Consider the following 20,328-nt stretch of genomic DNA (forward strand, 5'->3'; position numbering starts at 1 on the left):
GGAACTGTTTCCACTTTGGTCATCCAGGATGATGCATTTCTAAGGGTCCGATGGAACACTCAAACAGTTCCTATGACATACACTTAACACAAACTGCAACTTTCCACAAGCAATGATGGCTTGGCCTCTAGCTAAGGTGTTTAACTGGAAAAGACATTTCAGAGTAGTTTGAGCTATGAAAGAGCTAATTTCAGAATTGCAAGTAAGACGTAGAGCAAATAAGAAATCTGAACCCCATGCCTGTATCGGACTATTAGCATAAGTCTCCAAAACATTCCATTTTTATAGACTCAACATCCAAATTCTACGTCCATATCAAACAGCACCAATTTCCTGTCTATTATTCATCATGCTGTCTACACCAAGACTTGAAACCTTTAAGTGATATATTACACAGTTCATTTGTTCATGTTACTAATGAAATCTAAAACATTCCTTCTGGTACCTCTAATTTTGTATGGAATAAGGCGCCAAGGTAACCACCTGAGAATTTAGGTTTTTAGTTCAAGACTGCATCATTTTCCATAGGACCTGATCTTTATCACTCATTAACTCAGACTGTTTATATTAGTCACAATGACCTGATTTAGTGAAGATGGGGATTACAAATCAGAAAATCTTTTTTTCCAGCCATATTTTAAGAGAGAGATAAATTTCAATGAAGGATTACATCTTTTTTTTTTCTAGAAGAAAAATTGATCTGTTCACCAAATACTTACCAACTGAGGTCACTATACTTGAATTTAAAGTCATTTTCTAAGTTGTGAGCCAAATTCCTACAGTAAAGCTTTCAACAACGTAAGAAATGCAAATCACCTATTTTTGTGATACACACACATACACACACACCTATGTACATATATTAGTCTGTGGCTTTTAATTTGTTTCAAGTATACACAAGATATTTTGGCAGATCAAAGAAAACAGCAAATCTGAACAATTGCAAAAGAAATGTTAATGCATTTCTATATGTTACATGTTATATATAACTATACGTTATATGTTATATATATGTAACTCTATGTTATATAGAGATGTAAAGCCTCAGATGTTAAGATCTTCTGGCTTTTCTTCCAATTGTGTGGGAATTACAGGCACTTGTTATGCACTGAATGTCTGTGTCCTCTCAAAATTCATATGAGATCCTAACCAGCAATGTGATGGTATTAAAAGGGGTGCCTTTGGGAGGTGATGAGGTCATGAGTGCAGAGCCCCCATGAATGGGATTAATACCCTAATAAAAGAGTCCCCAGCGAGCTCTCCTGCTCTCTTTGTGCCATGTGAGGACACAGTGAAAAAAATGCTGTCTCTGAACCAGGAAGCAATTCTTCTGGCAGATACTGAATCTGCCGGCGTCATGATTTGGTCTTCCCAGCCCCCAGAACCATGAGAAATAAAAGTTTGTTGCTTAAGCCACCCAGTCTGCAGTATTCTGTGACAGTAGCTTGAATGGACTAAGGCAACACTGAGTAAGTGCTTATAACAAGAATGAATGGGACCTCTATCTACTATCTTATGCTGAAATGTGGCTATCTCATGACAGGGAGTTTAAAGAAAAGCTAAGACTGAATTCCCTCATCTTACAGGACTTTAGACCAACATAAAATTATGCAGTCGGTCTTAGAACATAGTGGTCTTCTCTCAAGGTGCCTAGGGGGACTGCTACTCACCACAGCCTTGCAAATCTCTGATGTACACATTCTGATCCCAAAGAGTAACATCCTGCTAAGCCAGGCTGGGGGTGTGAGGATGGTCACCCTGGCACAGTCCACAGTCCCCTTGGGAATGGGAAACAGAGGCAGGTGTGCTTCTAGTCCCCCTCCACACCCAGGGCAGATATCTCTGCCTGCCAATGGCACTCATTTTTGCCTAAAAACTTTTAAGTTGAGTGTTTCAGTCAGCCACTGGCAATAAATCTGAGTTCCCTGGTTACATGGTTATAGAAAATAATATTCCTTGTTTTGTTTATTTATTTATTTTGAGAGAGAGAGAGAGAGAGAGAGAGAGAGAGCATGTGAGTGAGTGGGGGAGGGGCAGAGAGAGAGGGAGACAGAGAATCCCAAGCAGGCTCCGCTCTGTCAGCACAGACTCCAACGTGAGGCTCGATCCCGCGACCTTGGGATCATGACGTGAGCCGAGATCAAAAGTTGGACACTTAACTGACTGAGACACCCAGGCTCCCCAAAACAACATCCTTACTTAGTCCTGTGTTTGATTCTTTAAAGATAAATTTTTGAAAGGAAAGGATAAAGGGAGAGTTAGAAAATATTTATTAAACAAAACTGTTACTGACAGAGACTATTTGATATATGCATACTACCTCATCTGAGAGAACTGATATCCTGTGACTTTAACGAAACCTCAGCCAATGTCGGAGATTGATGGTGAGACGCAGGGAGAATCAACCTGATTCTCTGGTGTTTTTTCCACACTTGCCACATTGTTTCCAGGCAAAAGGAGCCTAGCTGTTTGTTTTATTCTATAGGCGGAGTGTATCAATAGATTGCCGTGAATGTTTCATCGTGAAGGCCCTTCTTTGACCCTTGGGGCTCTTGGTTTAGCCTTTCTAATGGTGTGATAAGAATTCTGGACTGTGTATCAGCGGTAGGTGGGTCTGAAGCAGGAAAGGTAAGTCACTTGCTTTTCTTAATACATGCTTGCACACATGCACACATGCACACACGCGCACGTGCGCACACACCACACACACACACACACACACACACACACACACACACACCCATCCAGCAGGGCACATGAAGAGTAAAGGTCAACAGAGTTATTTTTGGCAACTGTCATTGAGACCTAAAGCAAGAAAGTAGGCTGAGTGGTGGTGTTCAGAGACTAAATCCATTGTCTACTGCTTCCGAGCCACGTGGCCACTGAGGGGAGGGGCTCTGCGTCTTGGTTTCTATACGCATAAACTGGCTTGGTGCTATCAGCCACTGCAGGAGACTGTGTGCGGGTGATGCACACACAGTGATGTCTAGAGCGCTTGGCTGAATATTATTACTTGGCTGAATGATGACATAATTAGCCTTACTAAATGGTGGCAAAATAATTTCATTAGTAATAAAATTCCATTTCACGGAGTTTTATGAAATGATCTGGATCTGGACACAGATCTGGGCTTTGACCAATCTTGAGTTTAAAAGCCGATTTCTAGCTCTCCTGCTTAATTTCTCTACGCCTAAATGTAACCATGTGCAAAAGAAGGGAGAAGGGTCCTCTGGGGTCTCTGGAGTCTCAAACGGCATGATTCTAGGACCCCAATTTAACTCCTATTGGCCTGTACCTCCGGGTAATTGAGGGAGGAGAATAAACATTTGCAGATTCTATACACTGAGAAAGAAATACAATGATGTCTTCATCTAAAACAGGGCTTTTTAGCTGAGGTTCATTTACTGCGTTGTGCTTCTAAGGCTCTTTGAATCCCCTGAATCTTCAGCACGTAAAATGTTCTGTTTATGTGAGTATGTGAATTTTTCTGGAAAGCAAGTCTGTTACTTTCAGCAGATTTTCTAGCAATCTATGACATGTCACCACCTATGTCCCCCAAAAATTTAAACCAAAGATTGTTAAAGGTTCATAATTTTTTCATTAAAATAATAATATGACAGGGGTGCCTGGGTGGTCCAGTTGGTTGAGCGTCCGACTTAGGCTCAGGTCATGATCTCACGGTTCGTGTATTCAAAGCCTGCACTGGGCTCTGTGCTGACAGCTCAGAGCCTGGAGCCTGCTTCGGATTCTGTGTCTCCTTCTCTCTGTCCCGCCCCCAGTTGCCCTGTCTCTCTCTCGTAAAATAAATAAACATTAAAAAAATTTTTACATACTATTACAAATAATAATAGCGCTATTTTGTACTCACAAAATAAATCAATACCAAAGATAAAATTGGAATCTAAGTTTTTTTTTAGTTTAGTGTCAATTAAGACAGTTTAGCACTGGTATCTTATTTCAGGTCTTCCAAAAGCCCGCCTGGAGTGGAAGCCCTGGGTGCAGGTGGTTTATTTGGAAAGTCTTCTGGAAATTGCAAGAATGTGACAGCGATGGATGGAGAAAGAGAAGCCCACAAGGGTGTGCCGTTGACAGGTCACTGCTGTAAGCGGCTCCTAGGAAGCTTTTGCACACTCCAAGCGATGCCCTCTGGATTCTCCACGGCAGCTGCAGCACCTATATCCCTATATCCACTTATTTCTTCTGCTCACCGATGCTTCCGGGCCTTTCACTGCAGGCCCTTCCGGGCTGCCCTGCCTGTGGATGGAGCAAATTTCCTAAAGGCTAGAGAAAGCCCCAGGGCAGAGAAGCAGAGTGTTGCAGGCACTAGATGGAGAGACAGCAGCCAGAGAGTGGAATCAGCCAACTGGACGTGGCCCGTTTCAGAATTCTTCTCTCACACACCACATCCAATCACCCGCTGAGTTGTAACTTCCCATTTTAAAGCCTAAAACACATTTGGCACACATCCTCTCTATCATATTCAGTTGCCCCTGCCTCAGTTCAGGCCGGAGTAATCGCTCCCCTGAACTACTGCAGTGTTTTCCAGTTCATCTTGTTCGCCTAAGCTATCCTCTGGTCCATGTCACTGCCCACAGGATCCTTCTAGAAGTACATCTAACAGTACCTTCCCTGGGTTTCACACTCTTCAGTTGCTCCCAATACTGTCAAAGATTATCCTGATGGGTTTCCCACCCATTCTCAGTTTCATTTCTGTCTTCATTTGTGCCCCTTGTGCTCTGTCTCTAACATCTGATGGTTGGTCTCCAAAAAAATCACCCTTGTAAACCCCGCTGGGGAAGTTGCTGCAGTGACGTTTCAGAAACCACTCTTCCCTGCCTCTCAACTAGGCAGCCAGGCCTCTGCTCATGCCCCCGCAAGCAGACACATTGCCCCATTTGTCTCTACTCCATTCTGTAATTATTTGCATCATTATTGTCATACCTGGTACATAGTAGCCCCTCAAACACATTTTCAAACGGCTACACTAAACAGTAGCACATAATCGCTGCGTTATAGTTTATATTTACATATTGGTGTCTTCTAGAAGACCAAGACCATGTTCTTCCATCCCCTCCCCTCCCCCCCCCCCCCCCCCCCCAGCCCTCAGCATAGCAAGAATAATGTGTGTTCAACCAATGCTTGTCAGCATGAAGCATCATAAATGCTGGCACGGTAGAATGTGAAAGTCCCGAAGGTAGAGTCACATAAAAGTGAGTTCATATCTTGTCTTTGACACTCACTAGCTGTGTGGTCTTGAGCAAATTACTTAACCACTCTGATGTTGCTTTGCTCATTTACTAAATGCGGGTGGCATACTCTGGTAGATTATATAACTTCTTCCAACGGGACACTCTCCTTTCCTGAAACAGTAGTATACACTCCTGACCATTCCCGTGTGACTTATAGTGCACCTCTGCAGGAGGAGTGTGCTGCTTTGCCTACAGACTGTCACTTGGCCACGGGACCTGCCTGAGCAACTAAAAGTAAGCGGAAGTGGCTCATCTCCCATTTGAGCAAACACTGGAAGAGCCACCGCTTGCCTTGGCCATAGCTATTTTCCTCAGCCACAAGAAGGGCATGTGCCAAATGAAGGCTTGGTTTCAGCCTGGATCCCAGAATGAAAAAGGCTTTTGGAGAAGAGCCACAGTTGGTCCACAGCCTCTGAAACCAACACCTAATATGAGCAAGAAATAAACCCCTGGTCTTGTAAGTCACTGGGATATGAGGATGTTAGCTAGCCTAGCATAAGTCAGTAGAATCCAACTCCTGAATGTTGTAAGAATTCAATAAATCAGATACGCAAAGTGCTTCTCAGACAGGCCACCATTCGATAGGTCTTTGAAAAATCTAACTCCCTTACCCTGTCACGTTCCTCTGAAAACCCAAATCTATCCCAGAGGTGGGCATAAAGCAGAGGTTTGAAAATGTTCAAATTGTCAAATAAATGAATAAATGCATATGTTGGGCTTAATTTTAAATACCAAAATACAGACACATCTTTTTCATCTAGTCATTTCCTGCGTATAAATGACTTTGGCAGGGTGCCTATGTGGCTCAGTTGGTTAAGCGTCCAGCTTCTTGATTTTGGCTCAGGTCATGATCTCATGGTTCGTGAGAATGAGCCCCGTGTAGGGCTCTGTGCAGACAGCGCAGAGCTCACTTGGGATTCTCTCTCTCCCTCTTTCTGCTGCTCCCCCACTCCTGCTTTCTCTCTCTCTCTCTCAAAATAAATAAAAAACATTAAGAAATTACTTTGACAAATATTTTAGATCGTAATTTCAAAACAGCTTGCTAAAGCTTCCAGGAATATTTACATGGGGTCTAAAGGAATTCAAGAACTTAGTAGCTCATCTTTCAGAAAACCAAAACAGGGCAAATCATTTAATTGAGAAACATTTATTGTGCAACTACATCTATATGCAAAAATACCATTGGCTTAAATGCTGTGAGTGTGAAAACACATTGCTAAAGCCCAGCTATGATTTCCCTTGATTTACTCCATAGACCACAAGACTATAACAATGCTGTGATTTGAATTTAATGTGTTTTCCTTTCTGTAGGCTTCTCTGAAAGGCAATATAAGGAAATACTTGTCTTGATCTAAATGAATAGGTATTCAAAATCATCCATTTTATCCCACAGACTTATGACCTTAAACAATTAAGAAACATAAATAGTGACTCTAGACATTGATATCTTTGTTTCTGTCAAAATTGATTTCCCTTAACCATCACATTTCTTGGATGCAAGTTTTCATATGGAAAAGCACATCATAGATCCATCATTGGATGCACCTTTCCATTATTTTCCACATTTTATAGAGCATTATCTGCAGAAACAGCATTAATTTCAATAGCACAGCTAGTGAGTTACACATAAAGCGGGAGGATTGAAAGGAATTTGAAAATTTGCCTTAAATTTCTCAAGGAATCAGTTAATTCTCCGAAGCCAAAAGAAACTAAAATTTATCAGGACAAGCAGATTCCATGGGGCTGGGCCAACAGAGAAATGCCATACTAATATTTATTTGCAAAGCCATTTATCGAACACTTATTAAATGCCTGTATTTGCCAATGTGTGGGCCAGCACTAGAGGCCATAAGATGGTGAGACAGAGGTCCTGCCCTCAGAAGGATAGGTCTAGTCTGACCTGATATGCACTGATAAATACATATAAGATTATGAACATACCTGGTGGCTTTGTTCTACAGAAGAGCAGGAGGGGTTGAGAGGACAGGAGAGGACGCTGAGGGTGGTGCTCAGTGGGGCGAGGGGAAGGTTCTGGGAGGAGGTGGGGGCTGGGCACAAACAACCGTGAGTGTCCTGAAAGGCACCAGAGGCAGGAATGGGGGAAAGCCAATGAAACGCGGTACAAAGAGTCTGCTAAGCCCTCCCCTGGTTCTGTTGCCAGAATCAGGTCCTCACTCCTATCTTCCTTTATCCAACCACTTCACGAAGTGAGTTAGGTGCCAGGTGTCTCGGTTAACAAGACAGACACAGCTCCTGCCTTGGTGGAACTCTCAGTCCTATCAGAGGGAATTCTATGCTGGGAGGCAGCGGGTGCCAAACGCGGCGCATGAGACTCAGTAGTTCGAGAAGAGAGACTCGGGATGCTCCGTGTTAATACGAAGGTCAGCGAATTAAGTAATTGCTCACACTGACACAGAGAATAAAGCCACATCCTCCTCCCGATGCTCTCAGGGATGAGCTGGCTCCGGCTGCAGGCTCCTCCTACAGGCCACCACAGTGCAGGATAAAGGAGACGCTGGGACCCTGCTCTCCTGCCTCCTAAGAAGCGCACTCTTGTACAGTCCCTTTCCACCTAACCCCTGAGCTCCTCGCCACAGAGGACTCGGTTCTGTACTCAACACGCAACACGCGTCTGCTGAGCTAGCACACTGCGAGAGTGTCCTGGGCACCAGGGTATCAAGGCAGTTCCATCCTTCACACACTCACAGACTTCAAGGTCCAAAGGGAGAGAAACACAGGAAGTAAGGTTCAATACAAAGTGTCCATGTATATACCATGTGAGGTAACTGATCAACTATGCCCACATTTCATCCAATAAGGTATGGTACTAATTCGGCAGAGTAGAAGAATGCATGAGGTATGATGGAAGAGGTGGGGCCCTGGGAGGAAGCCATCAGGAAAGGTTTTGCAAAAACAATAATATTTAAAATTAGAATGGTGGGTAGATGGTCTTCACGGGCTAGATGCGAGGGAGGAGCCTGACAACAGACAGGCAGCTGGTAGGAGGCTGGTGAACCCCCCGAAGACAAAGCCATGTTCTTTGAATTATGTCTACATTGGCAAAAAAAAAAATCCTTGGAATATTTGTGTTTCATCACAGCAGGCTCTTTTAGGGTGATTTATATTTGAAAATAATCTTTGAAGGGGAAAGATACTTCATTCCACAATTCAAGTAGAGCATCAAATAAAGTCACATGCAATACTGTTACTAATAATCTAATTTGAGGTACCGTGCTGATTATACAGATTCATTAAGAATAGGCTCTCTGCTTTTTAAGTAAAAAAAAAAAAAAAGGGTGGAATATCAGTACAAGATTGTTATTTTAAAATAGGCAGCAATAAGACTTCCCAGAAAGTAGGAACTTTTATTTCTTTTGGCAAGTTACTCTGCAGGAACCTATTTACTTGCTAAAAAAGTTTCTTTTTTTTTTTTTGCTCAGATGAAAAGTGCAGCTTTGGAAAGAGAAAGCCATTTCAGACCTAGCTCAGAGCTTATTGTGATAGATATTACGAGTGCCTTCTACCTCTGTCACAGTGACACCTCTTCTTTCCCCTAAATTATTAGCAAGGTAGATTCTCTTTGGGCCCCAAACTGTGAGTCACAGTGACAAATGCCACTTCCAGGTGGAAACATTTAAGGGCCAGTATGCATTGCTGCAAGCTCTCCATCCAGGCTTAAGCAAACTCAGAAGCGTCCTGTTGAGGCACAAGTGCCCCAAGATTGAAGCCGGAGAATGGCAGGCCACGTACAAGGCAAGCTGCCCTCTAGATCAATCTGGCCTCCTCGTTAGACTTTGCCTGAGTGAGAAAGAAACATTTGTTGGAATAAGCCCCTGAAAATGTGGGCCATTCCCTAGCTGATACATTTGCTTAGAACATGTGGAGTATCAGTGAATTTCCAAAGCCCCACCCATATGCATCACTTGAACAGAGATTAATGAAGGACTGTGATTTGGAAACATTTACAATCATTAATTTAGACCATCTGCACAGGAAGCTGAGCTTCAGATTGAAGTCAAACTGTTAGGCACAGATTTTTTTTTTTTATAATAACAACAAAAAACCCTATGTCTACTTTTGTTATGCAAATATCAATATTGTAGCAGGGCTGAGAAGGCGGTAACGAAGGTCAGATCCAAGACATATGAACCTATGCCTTTGGTACATTACAACACACTCCTATGCTGAAATCCTAAAATGAACTCTTGATATCCTCCACAGAGGGGCAATGTGGTTGTCTGCAAGGTGAAAATACACATTGTCACGAATTCAACCGCATAAACTGTGACGATGTGTATTTACTCTGAGATAATGTATATAATCACACAGATTCCAGAAAGGAAATGGCTAAACACCATCTCACAGGCAAGTGTTCCTGCAAGGAGAGCAGGCAGGGCAGATCCCTTAGGTCTTGCTTTCGGTTACAAAATGTACAACAAAGGGCGTCTTTGCTTTCTTATTCTTGGAGAAAACTTTGAAGCTTTAGCTGACTTAGTCACTTCTTTTCTTTAGATGTGGCCACTTTAAAATAATCTGCTAGCAAATAGATTGATGGACAAACTTCAAAGGACACAGCGATGAAAAGATCAGTATCTCTACACAATTTCTCTAAAGAACCAGATCGCTTCATTTAAGATATAATTGGAATTACCTTTAAGAGAAAGAAGAGGTTAAACTCCAGAAGAAAAAAGCACAGCCACATTTAACAGCACTGCTCGACAGTCTTTGCAACTGTAAGTGCACAATAACCTCCAAAATCAATATTTGTTCTATATTTTAAAATGCTTGATGCGGGGTGCCTGGGTGGCTCAGTCAGTAAAGCGTCCAACTTCGGCTCAGGTCATGATCTCAGGGTTCACGAGTTCAAGCCCTGTGTCGGGCTCTGTGCTCACAGCTCAGAGCCTGGAGCCTGCTTCAGATTCTGTGTCTCCCTCTCTCTCTGCCCCTCCGCAGCTCACACACTCTCTCTCTCTCTCTCAAGAATAAAACATTAACATTTTTTTAAATGCTTCCTGCAATGCAGAGAATACTCCCTGTGCATAAATGAGAAAACATAGGATAACATAGGAAAACACAAGATGACATTTTAAGGTGACATCTAAAGATCAGGATGATCACCCAGCTGAGATTACACGTTAAACAATAAAGTATCGCGCTTGATATATTCCTTAACAATATTTTTATCTGCACATTTGTTTGGAAGTATAACAATTTTAGGGAGGCATTGCAGCATGGACTTTATACTGCCTAGTTTTATTCAGATAAGAATATCCAATAAGATGGTGACTGGAGATTATATCCCCAGAGCTATAAGGACATGAAAAATAAAACAACACAACACAAAAGAGACCTATAATGAAGAATTTAGGGTGTTTTGGTGTAAAAATCTTCATCCTTGGAACCAGGCAAACCTGGAAATGAATATAGGTGAGTACTAATGCAAGTCAATGGCCATGACTATATGGGTAATTACTGGATTTCTTGAGTTTCTTTACCTGTGAGATGGCAACCACAGTCTATGGTGGGGGGATGGGTGTCAATAAATAATGGCCAGTTGCCTGTTTTTGTAAATAAAGTATTATTGGAATATAGCCATAATCACTGTCTGCGGCTGCTTTCTGCTAGAAGGCAAAATTTAGAGGTAACAGAAACTGTATGGCCTGTAAAATCTGCAATATTTACTATGTGTCCTTTATAGTAACCATTTGCCAATCTCTGGTCTGTGTGGTTGCTATATGGACTAAAAATTATTTAACATAGTGCTTGGTACACAGTAGCTGTTTCTTTAGATCATTATTCAAGTAAGGAGGGAAAGGTTAAGGTCATACAAATGTGTATGACAGAAACACACAGAAAATGTTTCAACTGCCAAATCCTGTTGATCAGTGAATCCTTAATCATCTGAGAAGAAGCTCTTGCCCAAAGTGCTCTTGCTTCATGTAGTTGACAGCAAAGATCTTAACCTGTTCTTTACTCTTATGGGAAAATGATGCAGGATAAATGCAAATTAAATGGGCAGTGAGATGCCATTTCTCACCTATCAGACTGGCAAAAATCTCAAGTTTGACAGCATGTTCTGTTGATGAGGCACTGGGGAAATAATTACTCTCCTGCATTGCTAGTGGGAGTGCAAACTGTCAAAAGTCGAGAGAGTGAAACTTGGCAAAATTAGCAAAATTCCATATAAATTTACCCTTTGATTGTCCTTGGGAATCTAATCCCTAAGATAATCTGGCAAAAGCACAAGTGTGCACAGGGTTATTCATTACAGAGTTCTTTTGGAAGAGCAAAAGACTGGAAATAGCCTGAAGGTCCACCCACAGAGTACTGGCAAAGAAAGAGTTGAAGCAAGTTGCTTGTGATCCATTTTCCCCTGAATACGAAGGAGATACTGGGGTTGAGAGAAGAAGGTAAGTGACCTGGTTTAGGTTCTGTGTAAACATATTAACTAGATCACCGGGCAAACAGATTAATTAATTAGTTTTTCTTTCGCTAGGAAGAGAGTCCTCATCAATGGAATGTGTCAAGCAGGAAAGCCCTGGTTCAAGATGTTACAATAAACAAATCTTCAATCCATAGATGGATGAGTTATGACTCTTTGGAGAAGGTCACATTTCTTAGGCATAAAACTAGACATGTTGCAAAATCAAGTGCTTCCTCCTACATGAGGGGCTTACAAATCTCATTAGAAACCTCAACTATCACTCTGGCTCAAAGGGGATAGAGCCGGTATGAAAAAGGACCTGAGGAGTCACATGGGCTATCCTGGATTTCTCCTTACATTACCAGTGTCCTTTGGTCATTTGAATCCCTGAAATGATTAGTAAAGCTTGATACTGGATAAGATCCCAGTCTCATCCTTTGTGCTGGCTCATCCACACAAAGGAGTGCCACCGGCAGGTTCATGGAGTGATGGATACCTATCGACACTGATGGGGAATGATCTCCACAATATACTCTCAAAGTGTAGAATAATGGGTATAATATGCCACTCTTCATGCAAGATAGGGCAAGGATACAGATACACACGAGGACTGGCTTGCACGTGTGAAAATAAACACCAAAAGGTTAAACCAAAAGCTAATAAACATGGTAATTGTAGAAGGAGGAAGGCGTGGGGCACAGGGGAAGAAGATGCATGTGACATTTCTCTGCAAACATGTTATACATATAAAAACAATATAATTGGTACATGGAGATATATACATGCGATGTATTCAAAAATGAAATGTTAAAAATCCATTGACATTAAAAAGGTTCTGAAACAAATGAGCCAAGTTATATATAAAAAGTTAGACTACAATCACATAGAAAAAAACCTTAAGCAACTTTACTTTTACTTTTCATTCTTTGATTGCACATCCTTAATGTAATACAGAGTTAAGACAATGAAAATTTAATTAATTAATTAATTAATTTAATGTATTTATTTTACATTTTTGTTTTTTTGGAGAGAGGGAGAGAGCATGAGCATGAGCAGGGTGGGGGGAAAGACAGAGAGGGAGAGGGAGAGAGAGAGAGAGAGAGAATCTTAATCAGACTCCATGCCCAACACAGAGTCCAAGCCAGAGCTGGATCTCACAATCCTGAGATCATGACCTGAGCCAAAATCAAGAGTTGGACATTTAATCGACTAAACCGCCCAGGCACCCCAAGACAATGCAAGTTTTAAAGACTTCATTTAACATTCTTAGTATGAATTGTAATATTAGTGTATTATTTTTAAATTATTTTATATAATATTTTATATATACTATATATTATACATATATACATTAAAATGAAATAAGTTTTGTTAAGAACCAAACAAAACTTTATTTTTCAGTGAAAAATAAAATAATGTATGAATTTAGGGTATTTTTTTAATTAAAAAAAAGTATTTTCTACCTCTAACATGTATTGAATAAACTGCCCGGAAACAATGATGGTCTAGAAATGATGGGCATCCCAAGTATTTAGATTGTGATTTCAAAATACCACTCTCCACAAAGAAAGTAGGGCTCCTTGGAAGAATGCGTGACTCCGGGTCCGGAATACCGGATGGGGTTGTACACAGAACTGTACTAGGAACATGGAAACTATAAAAGACTGATGGTCCTGTGTCAAAAGGACAAAAAGCCAAGGTGAAGTTGTTCCCAGTGAGTGAAAGGGAACATGCTGAATTGACATGAAATAGAATGAATAGAGACACAATCCCACAGACAGACAAATCCAGAACGTGAGACATTCTTCAAGACAACTGAAGATTTTCTTGATAAGTCAATGACATGAAGAAAACAAAATGAAGTTGGTAGGGAATTGTTGTCTGTGATGTAACAACAAACGGGAATGTGTGTGCTTCAATAGCACCCTGATTCAAACCAGTATCTTTAAGATGGCATTTTTGAGATCATCAGGAAATGGAAGCGTTGATACCAAGGGCTTTTTTTTTTTTAAGTTTATTTATTTTTGAAAGAGAGAGAGAGAGTATGAGCTGGGGAGGAGCAGAAAGAGAGGAGACAGAGAATCCCAAGCAGGCTCTGTGCTGTCAGTGCAGAGCCCAATTCGGGGCTAGAACTCATGAATCCCAAGATCATGACCCGAGCCGGAAGTCAATTAACCAACTGAGTCACCCAGGCTTCCCGCCATGGACTTATTGTTATTTGCATTTGGTATGATGGTATTATGATTCTGGAAGAAAACACCCATTTTTTTTTTTTTCAGAGATGTATCCTCAACTTATGTAGGGAAAAAGTGACACGATGTCCGAGGTTTTCCCTAAAATAGACAAGAAAAAGAAAACAGACAAAAGAAGTATCCAGCTTCCCACTGAAGCTGGATAATGACTTTCAATTTATTATTTTCACCCCTTTGCTTATGTTTGGTGTTTGTCATTAACATGAAAGAAGAATCAAGAGAAAGAAAGATACTTTGGGAAAAGACTTCACACAAAATGAAAGAATGATAGGATTTTCCATTCTCTGTTTTAAGTTGGCCCATGATATTTGCCTATCTCAAGCCAACCTCGTGCAATAACCTTCAGAATAAACTACAAAGATTTACGGGGAGACCAACAGCGATGGTGCTGATTTTTGGTGGAAGTTTAAGTGGAGAGAGAAATAAATCTCTGAATCAAATAACAAATGATACGGGAAATGCCACCATAGTTAGCCTGGCGAGGAGCTATTCTTATTGTCTCTTGCTAACAGAGAAATGCATTTTAAAGTATTTTATTATTTCTCTAAGCATTCTGGCAGCTTGATTAATACACCTAAAAACACATTTCCAATGTGATAAAAAGAACTAGTCAAAATCTGCTTTTAGAGTAAAAAATAAAATAAAGTCACTTTCCTCTATTCCAATAAGTTGTACCGACCTGGGAAGCTCCATAATAGACACCAAATGAGAGACGTCTGTCACACAAGCTGCCCCTCAGTTCCAAGGCAGGTTGGTTAGCAACCTTATTAACCCTACCTCTACTTTGATGGTATAATAAGTCCATTTTGTTTTCTTTTGCGGAGATGCTGGTGTGGGAGTGCTTTTAGCTAGGAGAGACATGATCTCAGCTTCTAACTTGCAGCGACTAAGATCTAACAATTGTGATGATTGGAAAGGTGTCAATATCAATGTACATTTCTTTGTGCTAAAACTGTACAACTAATGGGACACGAGCGGTGATAAAGCTAGAAAAGAGCAAACGACTTCCCATAATTCTCCATTTAGACAACTCACGTTTGATGCTGTTTCCTGATTTAAGAGACATTTTCATATAAATTCCTCCATCTGATCTCCACGTTCACCCTGCAGGCTGGCAGGGATTTTATCATTCAAAGGGCTACTTTACAAGGAAACAGAGGCTCTGGGGGCAAAATGATGACTTCCTCATGGGCATAGAGTCCCTACAGCAGTGGTGACGAGACCACTGATCTATCATCAGTAAATTACTTAGAGTGAAATAGGACAGGAGAACCGAAAAGTGAAGCCATGCTAAATGCTGCTTACCTTTCAAAGCCAATCTGCCGAAATGTCTTTTCCCATGTTGAGCCTGTAAACGAGACGAAAGAACATAATTAACTGATGTACCTCAAGCATGCAGTTAGTTTTGTCCTCTTTTTGCATACCCTGGTAGATACTTGGCTTTACAGTTACATGGGATGAGTTTTCCCTCAAACGCATCGTTCCCACCACCAGTCCCCAAATGGCCCTTTTAGAGAACATTCCACACAACGAACAAGTGACAAAGCTCTACCTCCCTTTCCTCTGGTTATACTGTAGGCCACAAAATCACACTCTAAGAGTCCGAATGCATCAGAATAACAGGAGTAAACCTCTCCTGTCTAAATTAACACAACAGCATCTTGTAAGTTGTAGTCTCTAAAATTGAACTTTTAATTTCATGTGGCACATGGAAAGCAAGATGGCGCCCTCAAGGTCTAACTCATTAAACACCAGGCCTTTATCTCACCAGTGTTGAAGCACAAGGATGAACAGTTCTTTCTTTTTAAAGCTAAACATTTAAATCAGAAGTCTCTTGCATGCAAAACATACTGTTTCCAGTGACATGATTTAAAGAGTAGTATATCCAAATCCATAAAAGAACAGCTGGGCTTTAAAAAAAGATTTTCTATAATATTTTTCATGTAATAATTCTTCCCTACCTTATAGGTATAATAATTTCCTGAGAACCTGATAGACAGAAGAGTGCTAAATTTTTGTTTTTTATCAAAGACCACTTTAATAAAAACTGCATTAATAGAAGTTCAGGGTTTGTACTAACTCATGGTTTGACGATTTACATGAGTCAGTGGCAAATACATTTTGAGTTCAGCACTCACTCACTTAGCCCTAAATTCATGAGTTATGCTTTGCATTAGCTTGTTAATCACAGCAGATAATCACTGCCCTTCTGTACAACTGATTTCTGCAAACAGGAAATGGGAGATTCAGCACTGGGTCTCCAGAGGCAGATAAAGTCTACCCTGTTTGTTTTCCCCCAAGTCACAGCGAACTACGATGGTGCTGTATCTCTTTCTGGAGAATTCGGCTTCAGATGCTTTACTGTCTGGTGGCAACTCAGCGTCTCCTAGGGTTAGGCTTCCTGGAAAGGCAGGGGATTATACAGTGGTTTCCCTGGGCCCTCTCTGAAGACTGAGTCCCAAGAGAGCATGAATATGATGTTTGCCTTCGGTTCATATACTTGGTTATGACGAAGCATTTTAAACAAGTATTCTACATAATAAAGGACTACATTTTTGTTATGAATTATGAGCACACATGCACACACACACACACACACACACACACACACACAAAGATTTAAAGCAGATTCAGGCTTATCTCTTTGGATGAAGTCACTCTTATCCAATTGAATTCCAGTATGCTTTGCGGAGTAAAAGTAGGAGTCGTGGAATTTTAGTTAACCAGCCCAGGAATGTCCATGGCTCCTCATCCAGGGGAGCGGGCCCATATGAATGTCATCTGTCCTGTGAGTCACAGGCAATTCAAAATCCCTATCTCAGGAATTCTTGGAAGACAATTATCCTGCCCCTGAGATACTAGCAATTAAGACCCTGGCAAAACATAATAGAACCTGAGTCAGAAACCACATTGTATTCAAAGACAGCTGGCAACAGCCTGGCCCAAACAGAGAAGTGGGAGAGATTAAGAGTCTCCTGCCAAGTGAGAACCAGACAGTCTGAGCTCAGACCGAGTGGCAAGGGTCTAGGGGAGGCTGAAGGGATTCATGAGAGGGTCCGGACGCTATTCTCGTTGACTTGCTTCCGGTGAGAAACAAAGCACCTTTACATTTTTTTCTATATTTTCATTTTTTTGCCCAGATCTGCTGCGTGCATCCCTAAACTCATTTTTTAAATACATTTTTAAGAAAACTCCCCTTTTTAATAGATCTATTATCTATTATCAGGCTCTATTATCTATTATCAGGCTCTTAAAACATGAAACTTTAGTTAAGAAATAGGTTCCAGGGGCACCTGGGTGGCTCAGTGAGTTAAGTGTCCATCTTTGGCTCAGGTCAGGATCTCGCAGTCCGTGAGTTCAAGCCCCGTGTCGGGCTCTGTGTTGACAGCTCAGAGCCTGGAGCCTGCTTCGGATTCTGTGTCTCCCTCTTTCTCTGCCCCTCCCTCCCCCAAAAAAATAAACTTAAAAAAGAAAGAAATAGGTTCCCTCTTCACATTTCTTAGTAAACTCACTCAAATAAGCAGAACAAGATAAAAGTTTTTGGTGCAAGACTCCCAGCACTCCTTGGAATAAGTTTTCTTCAGCCACTCAACCAAGCACAATAGAGATGGTTGAAAAACGACTTCCTTCTAGTGGCTAGATACTAACTTAATTGATACTTTGAGCATCTTACCTACAACTGGCATTCATCATTGTTTGCTGTGGATACTCTACTAATCATCTTACTGTGTTCGTTATACGACCGAATATATTAAAATACGGTTTCTGCCCTCCAACACCACATACCCTGGAGGTTTGGGTTTTTATGTCTTTTGTGAGCACTTAGTCATGATGAAATGAGAAACACACAATAAATGAAACAGACATATCCAGATCCCTCTGGCACCAGGAATATTTTTGGCAGCTCATTATTCAGTTGTTGGGGAATTCTTTTAAAGCCATTAACCATGTTTTACATGGTAAGGTAATATTATTCTCCTTTGCTGGAGCGGTCCAACAGGGAGAGAGAAAAGTAGGGAAAACAAAAGTAGCTGGCAGACTTCCTCGATTCAACACTTTTCAAATGAGATTTATAATATGGAGAAGTCTAAAACATGTTCCATTCTTCAAGGGAAAGCAAAGGACAGCAACAACAAAAAGAAAAATATATGGCGTAGAATATCAGATACAAAGCCTAGGGGCATTTTTCCTTTCTGATTGTAGATGGAGTCAGAAATAATGAATTAGGATTCTTTAGTTCTAAAAATCGCCCTTGATAGCACCAACATCCAACAGCAGAACTGAAGTCTGGAATGGGGTATGACAGCGTCCAGAAGCTGCAAACAAACCAAGACTCAAGGCCATTCAGTCTGTACAGCAAGTTCCCGAATCTATGCTGTGTGTGCCCAAGGTTAACAAAATGCCCTGTAGCATCCTGCAGCACAGACTCTTCAAGGGGGGCACCACCATGCAGAGAAGTGCAGGACATTTCCTCCTTGAAGAAATGAATCAACCATCGCTCCTTTACAGAACAAACAAAACACCATCCATTCTCTCTCTCCCTCTCACCCCCATTTTCGAATTGGCATCTGAAGATCCAAGTTCCCGTTCTTTCCATAAGAGAAAGAAGTTATGGAAACTTCTTTTCTTGGGAACCATCTTCCCCAAGCCAAATGGGTGGGTTCTGCTGGGGCTCCCTGGCCCAGGAGGCAGGGAAATCTAGATTTGGGGCCACAGAGTCAACGTTCTGAACTTCCTTACTAATTGCTTTGTCATCCTGTCTTCTTGCCTTTCCATCCTTCTTCACCTTCCTTTCCTTACTCTCCTTGCTATCATTTGTCTCTCACCCTGATCTGGCCTCAATATGGAATTCAAAACAATTTTTTAATTTTACAAAGTTTTCTGTGTCTGGTTATTAATTTCAGAAGCATGTGAGAGCCTCCAGTAGAAGATATATCATCAAACACCTTCCCGTATGATCTTTCATCTAGGACCTGTGAGTTTCCAAAACTATGTTAATTCTGTTTAGCACTCAGCATGACCCCTAGGAGTGCGATTTATACAAATATACATAGACAGAAGGCCACACGCCAAAATGTAACCTGAAGATGATGGGACGGGGTCAATTAATTTTGACTTCTTCAAATTTGTTTATTAGTAGTAGTGTAAAATCGCAGGGCTGGGCCTGTTGTTTGAAACCAGCCATTCAAGTTCCAGGGTGTCCAACAGGTCCCTTTCAGTTCGTAATTTTCTGTTTTTCATAGACGTCAATTTACGTCCTTCTGTCATAAACTGGTCACTCGCTTTATTATGTTTCCTCAGCGATTACTTTTATCAGTCATTCTTTCAATCTGTTGCTCAATTTCTAATACAAGAAGAAAGTAACATGATTTTTCCTACAGGCTTCGTAATGCACTGGTAGACCTGGTGGCCATATGGGGCAGAGATTTTCTTCCAACTGAACAGTTTTAGCCCAAGTATGTCTCAGATGTTGAGAGCCACTTGAACTTGGACCTACACCTCTGCTCTTTTTTTTTTTCCCAAAATAATTAGCAGAAAAGGACTAATAATTCATAGAAGTGGTAGATGTTTGCCAGCACATTCCTATAAAAATGGAAGTACTTTTTATACATCGCAGGGGCCGCCAGGCAGCTGAACGTGTGGCCTGGCACAGAATTCGGTGATCAAACACAAATACCAGGAAATTAGACCGCTTACAAGTTTTCTGGTGGAAGCTTCATTTATGTTATTTTTAACTCCTGAGAGATGTTCACATCTATGCCACAAGTCAAGATTGTACCATGCATCTAACGTTGAACATAATGTGAAATTCTAGGAGAAAAATAGATTCTTCTCAGTTGGCCAGCAGTGACAGTTCACTTTGCAAATATGAAGATGCTCTTGGGTTGAACTGTAGCTAAAAATCTCTTAAACCACAGAAATGGCTGTTATAATGAATGATATGAACCCAAGTAATGCAATTTTCCCAGCCACTGAGCATGCCTGTAGCACTCTGGGTTACATGGTGAGAGATCCGTCAAATTTTCAGCATCCTAACTCCCAGATGAGATTTGCTATTAATTGGTTAAAAGTCATTGTAAAAGATAAAGAAAAAAAATTCTTCACCATCCCTTATTTAATAATTTTCATATTAAATGACATGTATTTTCTAAAATATCATTTTCCCCTCCACCTAATACTCTTGTAATGCCCATCATGTCCTGCTCTGTCGTGTAAATAGATGACACACCACTTTATGTACACAGTAAGTGTCATTTAGTTGCATACTTTGGTTTTCATTACACTTACCCTTTGTCAGTTCTTTTCGTAATAAGTCTTTTTTTTTAATTTAAAAGAAATTTATTTTTAAGGGAGGGGGAGAGACAGAGTGAGAGCAGGGGAGGGGCAGAGAGAGAGGGAGACA

At 41.0% G+C, this 20,328-nt stretch overlaps 1 protein-coding gene across 6 annotated transcripts in view; it reads right to left on the reverse strand.

The window, feature by feature from the left end:
* LOC132665746 (piezo-type mechanosensitive ion channel component 2) overlaps positions 1-20,328 on the reverse strand; it is a 476,941-nt gene that overhangs the window by 241,093 nt on the left and 215,520 nt on the right. For all 6 annotated transcript variants that reach the window (XM_078435431.2, XM_078435426.2, XM_078435427.2 and 3 more), the window contains exon 4: positions 15,231-15,273. In XM_078435431.2, coding sequence (XP_078291557.1) covers positions 15,231-15,273 — 43 coding nt within the window. The remainder of the gene's footprint in view (positions 1-15,230; positions 15,274-20,328) is intronic.

The sequence above is a fragment of the Panthera onca genome, chromosome D3 (assembly GCF_046562875.1).
Source record: "Panthera onca isolate mPanOnc1 chromosome D3, mPanOnc1 haplotype 2, whole genome shotgun sequence".
Taxonomy (NCBI): Eukaryota; Metazoa; Chordata; class Mammalia; order Carnivora; family Felidae; genus Panthera; species Panthera onca.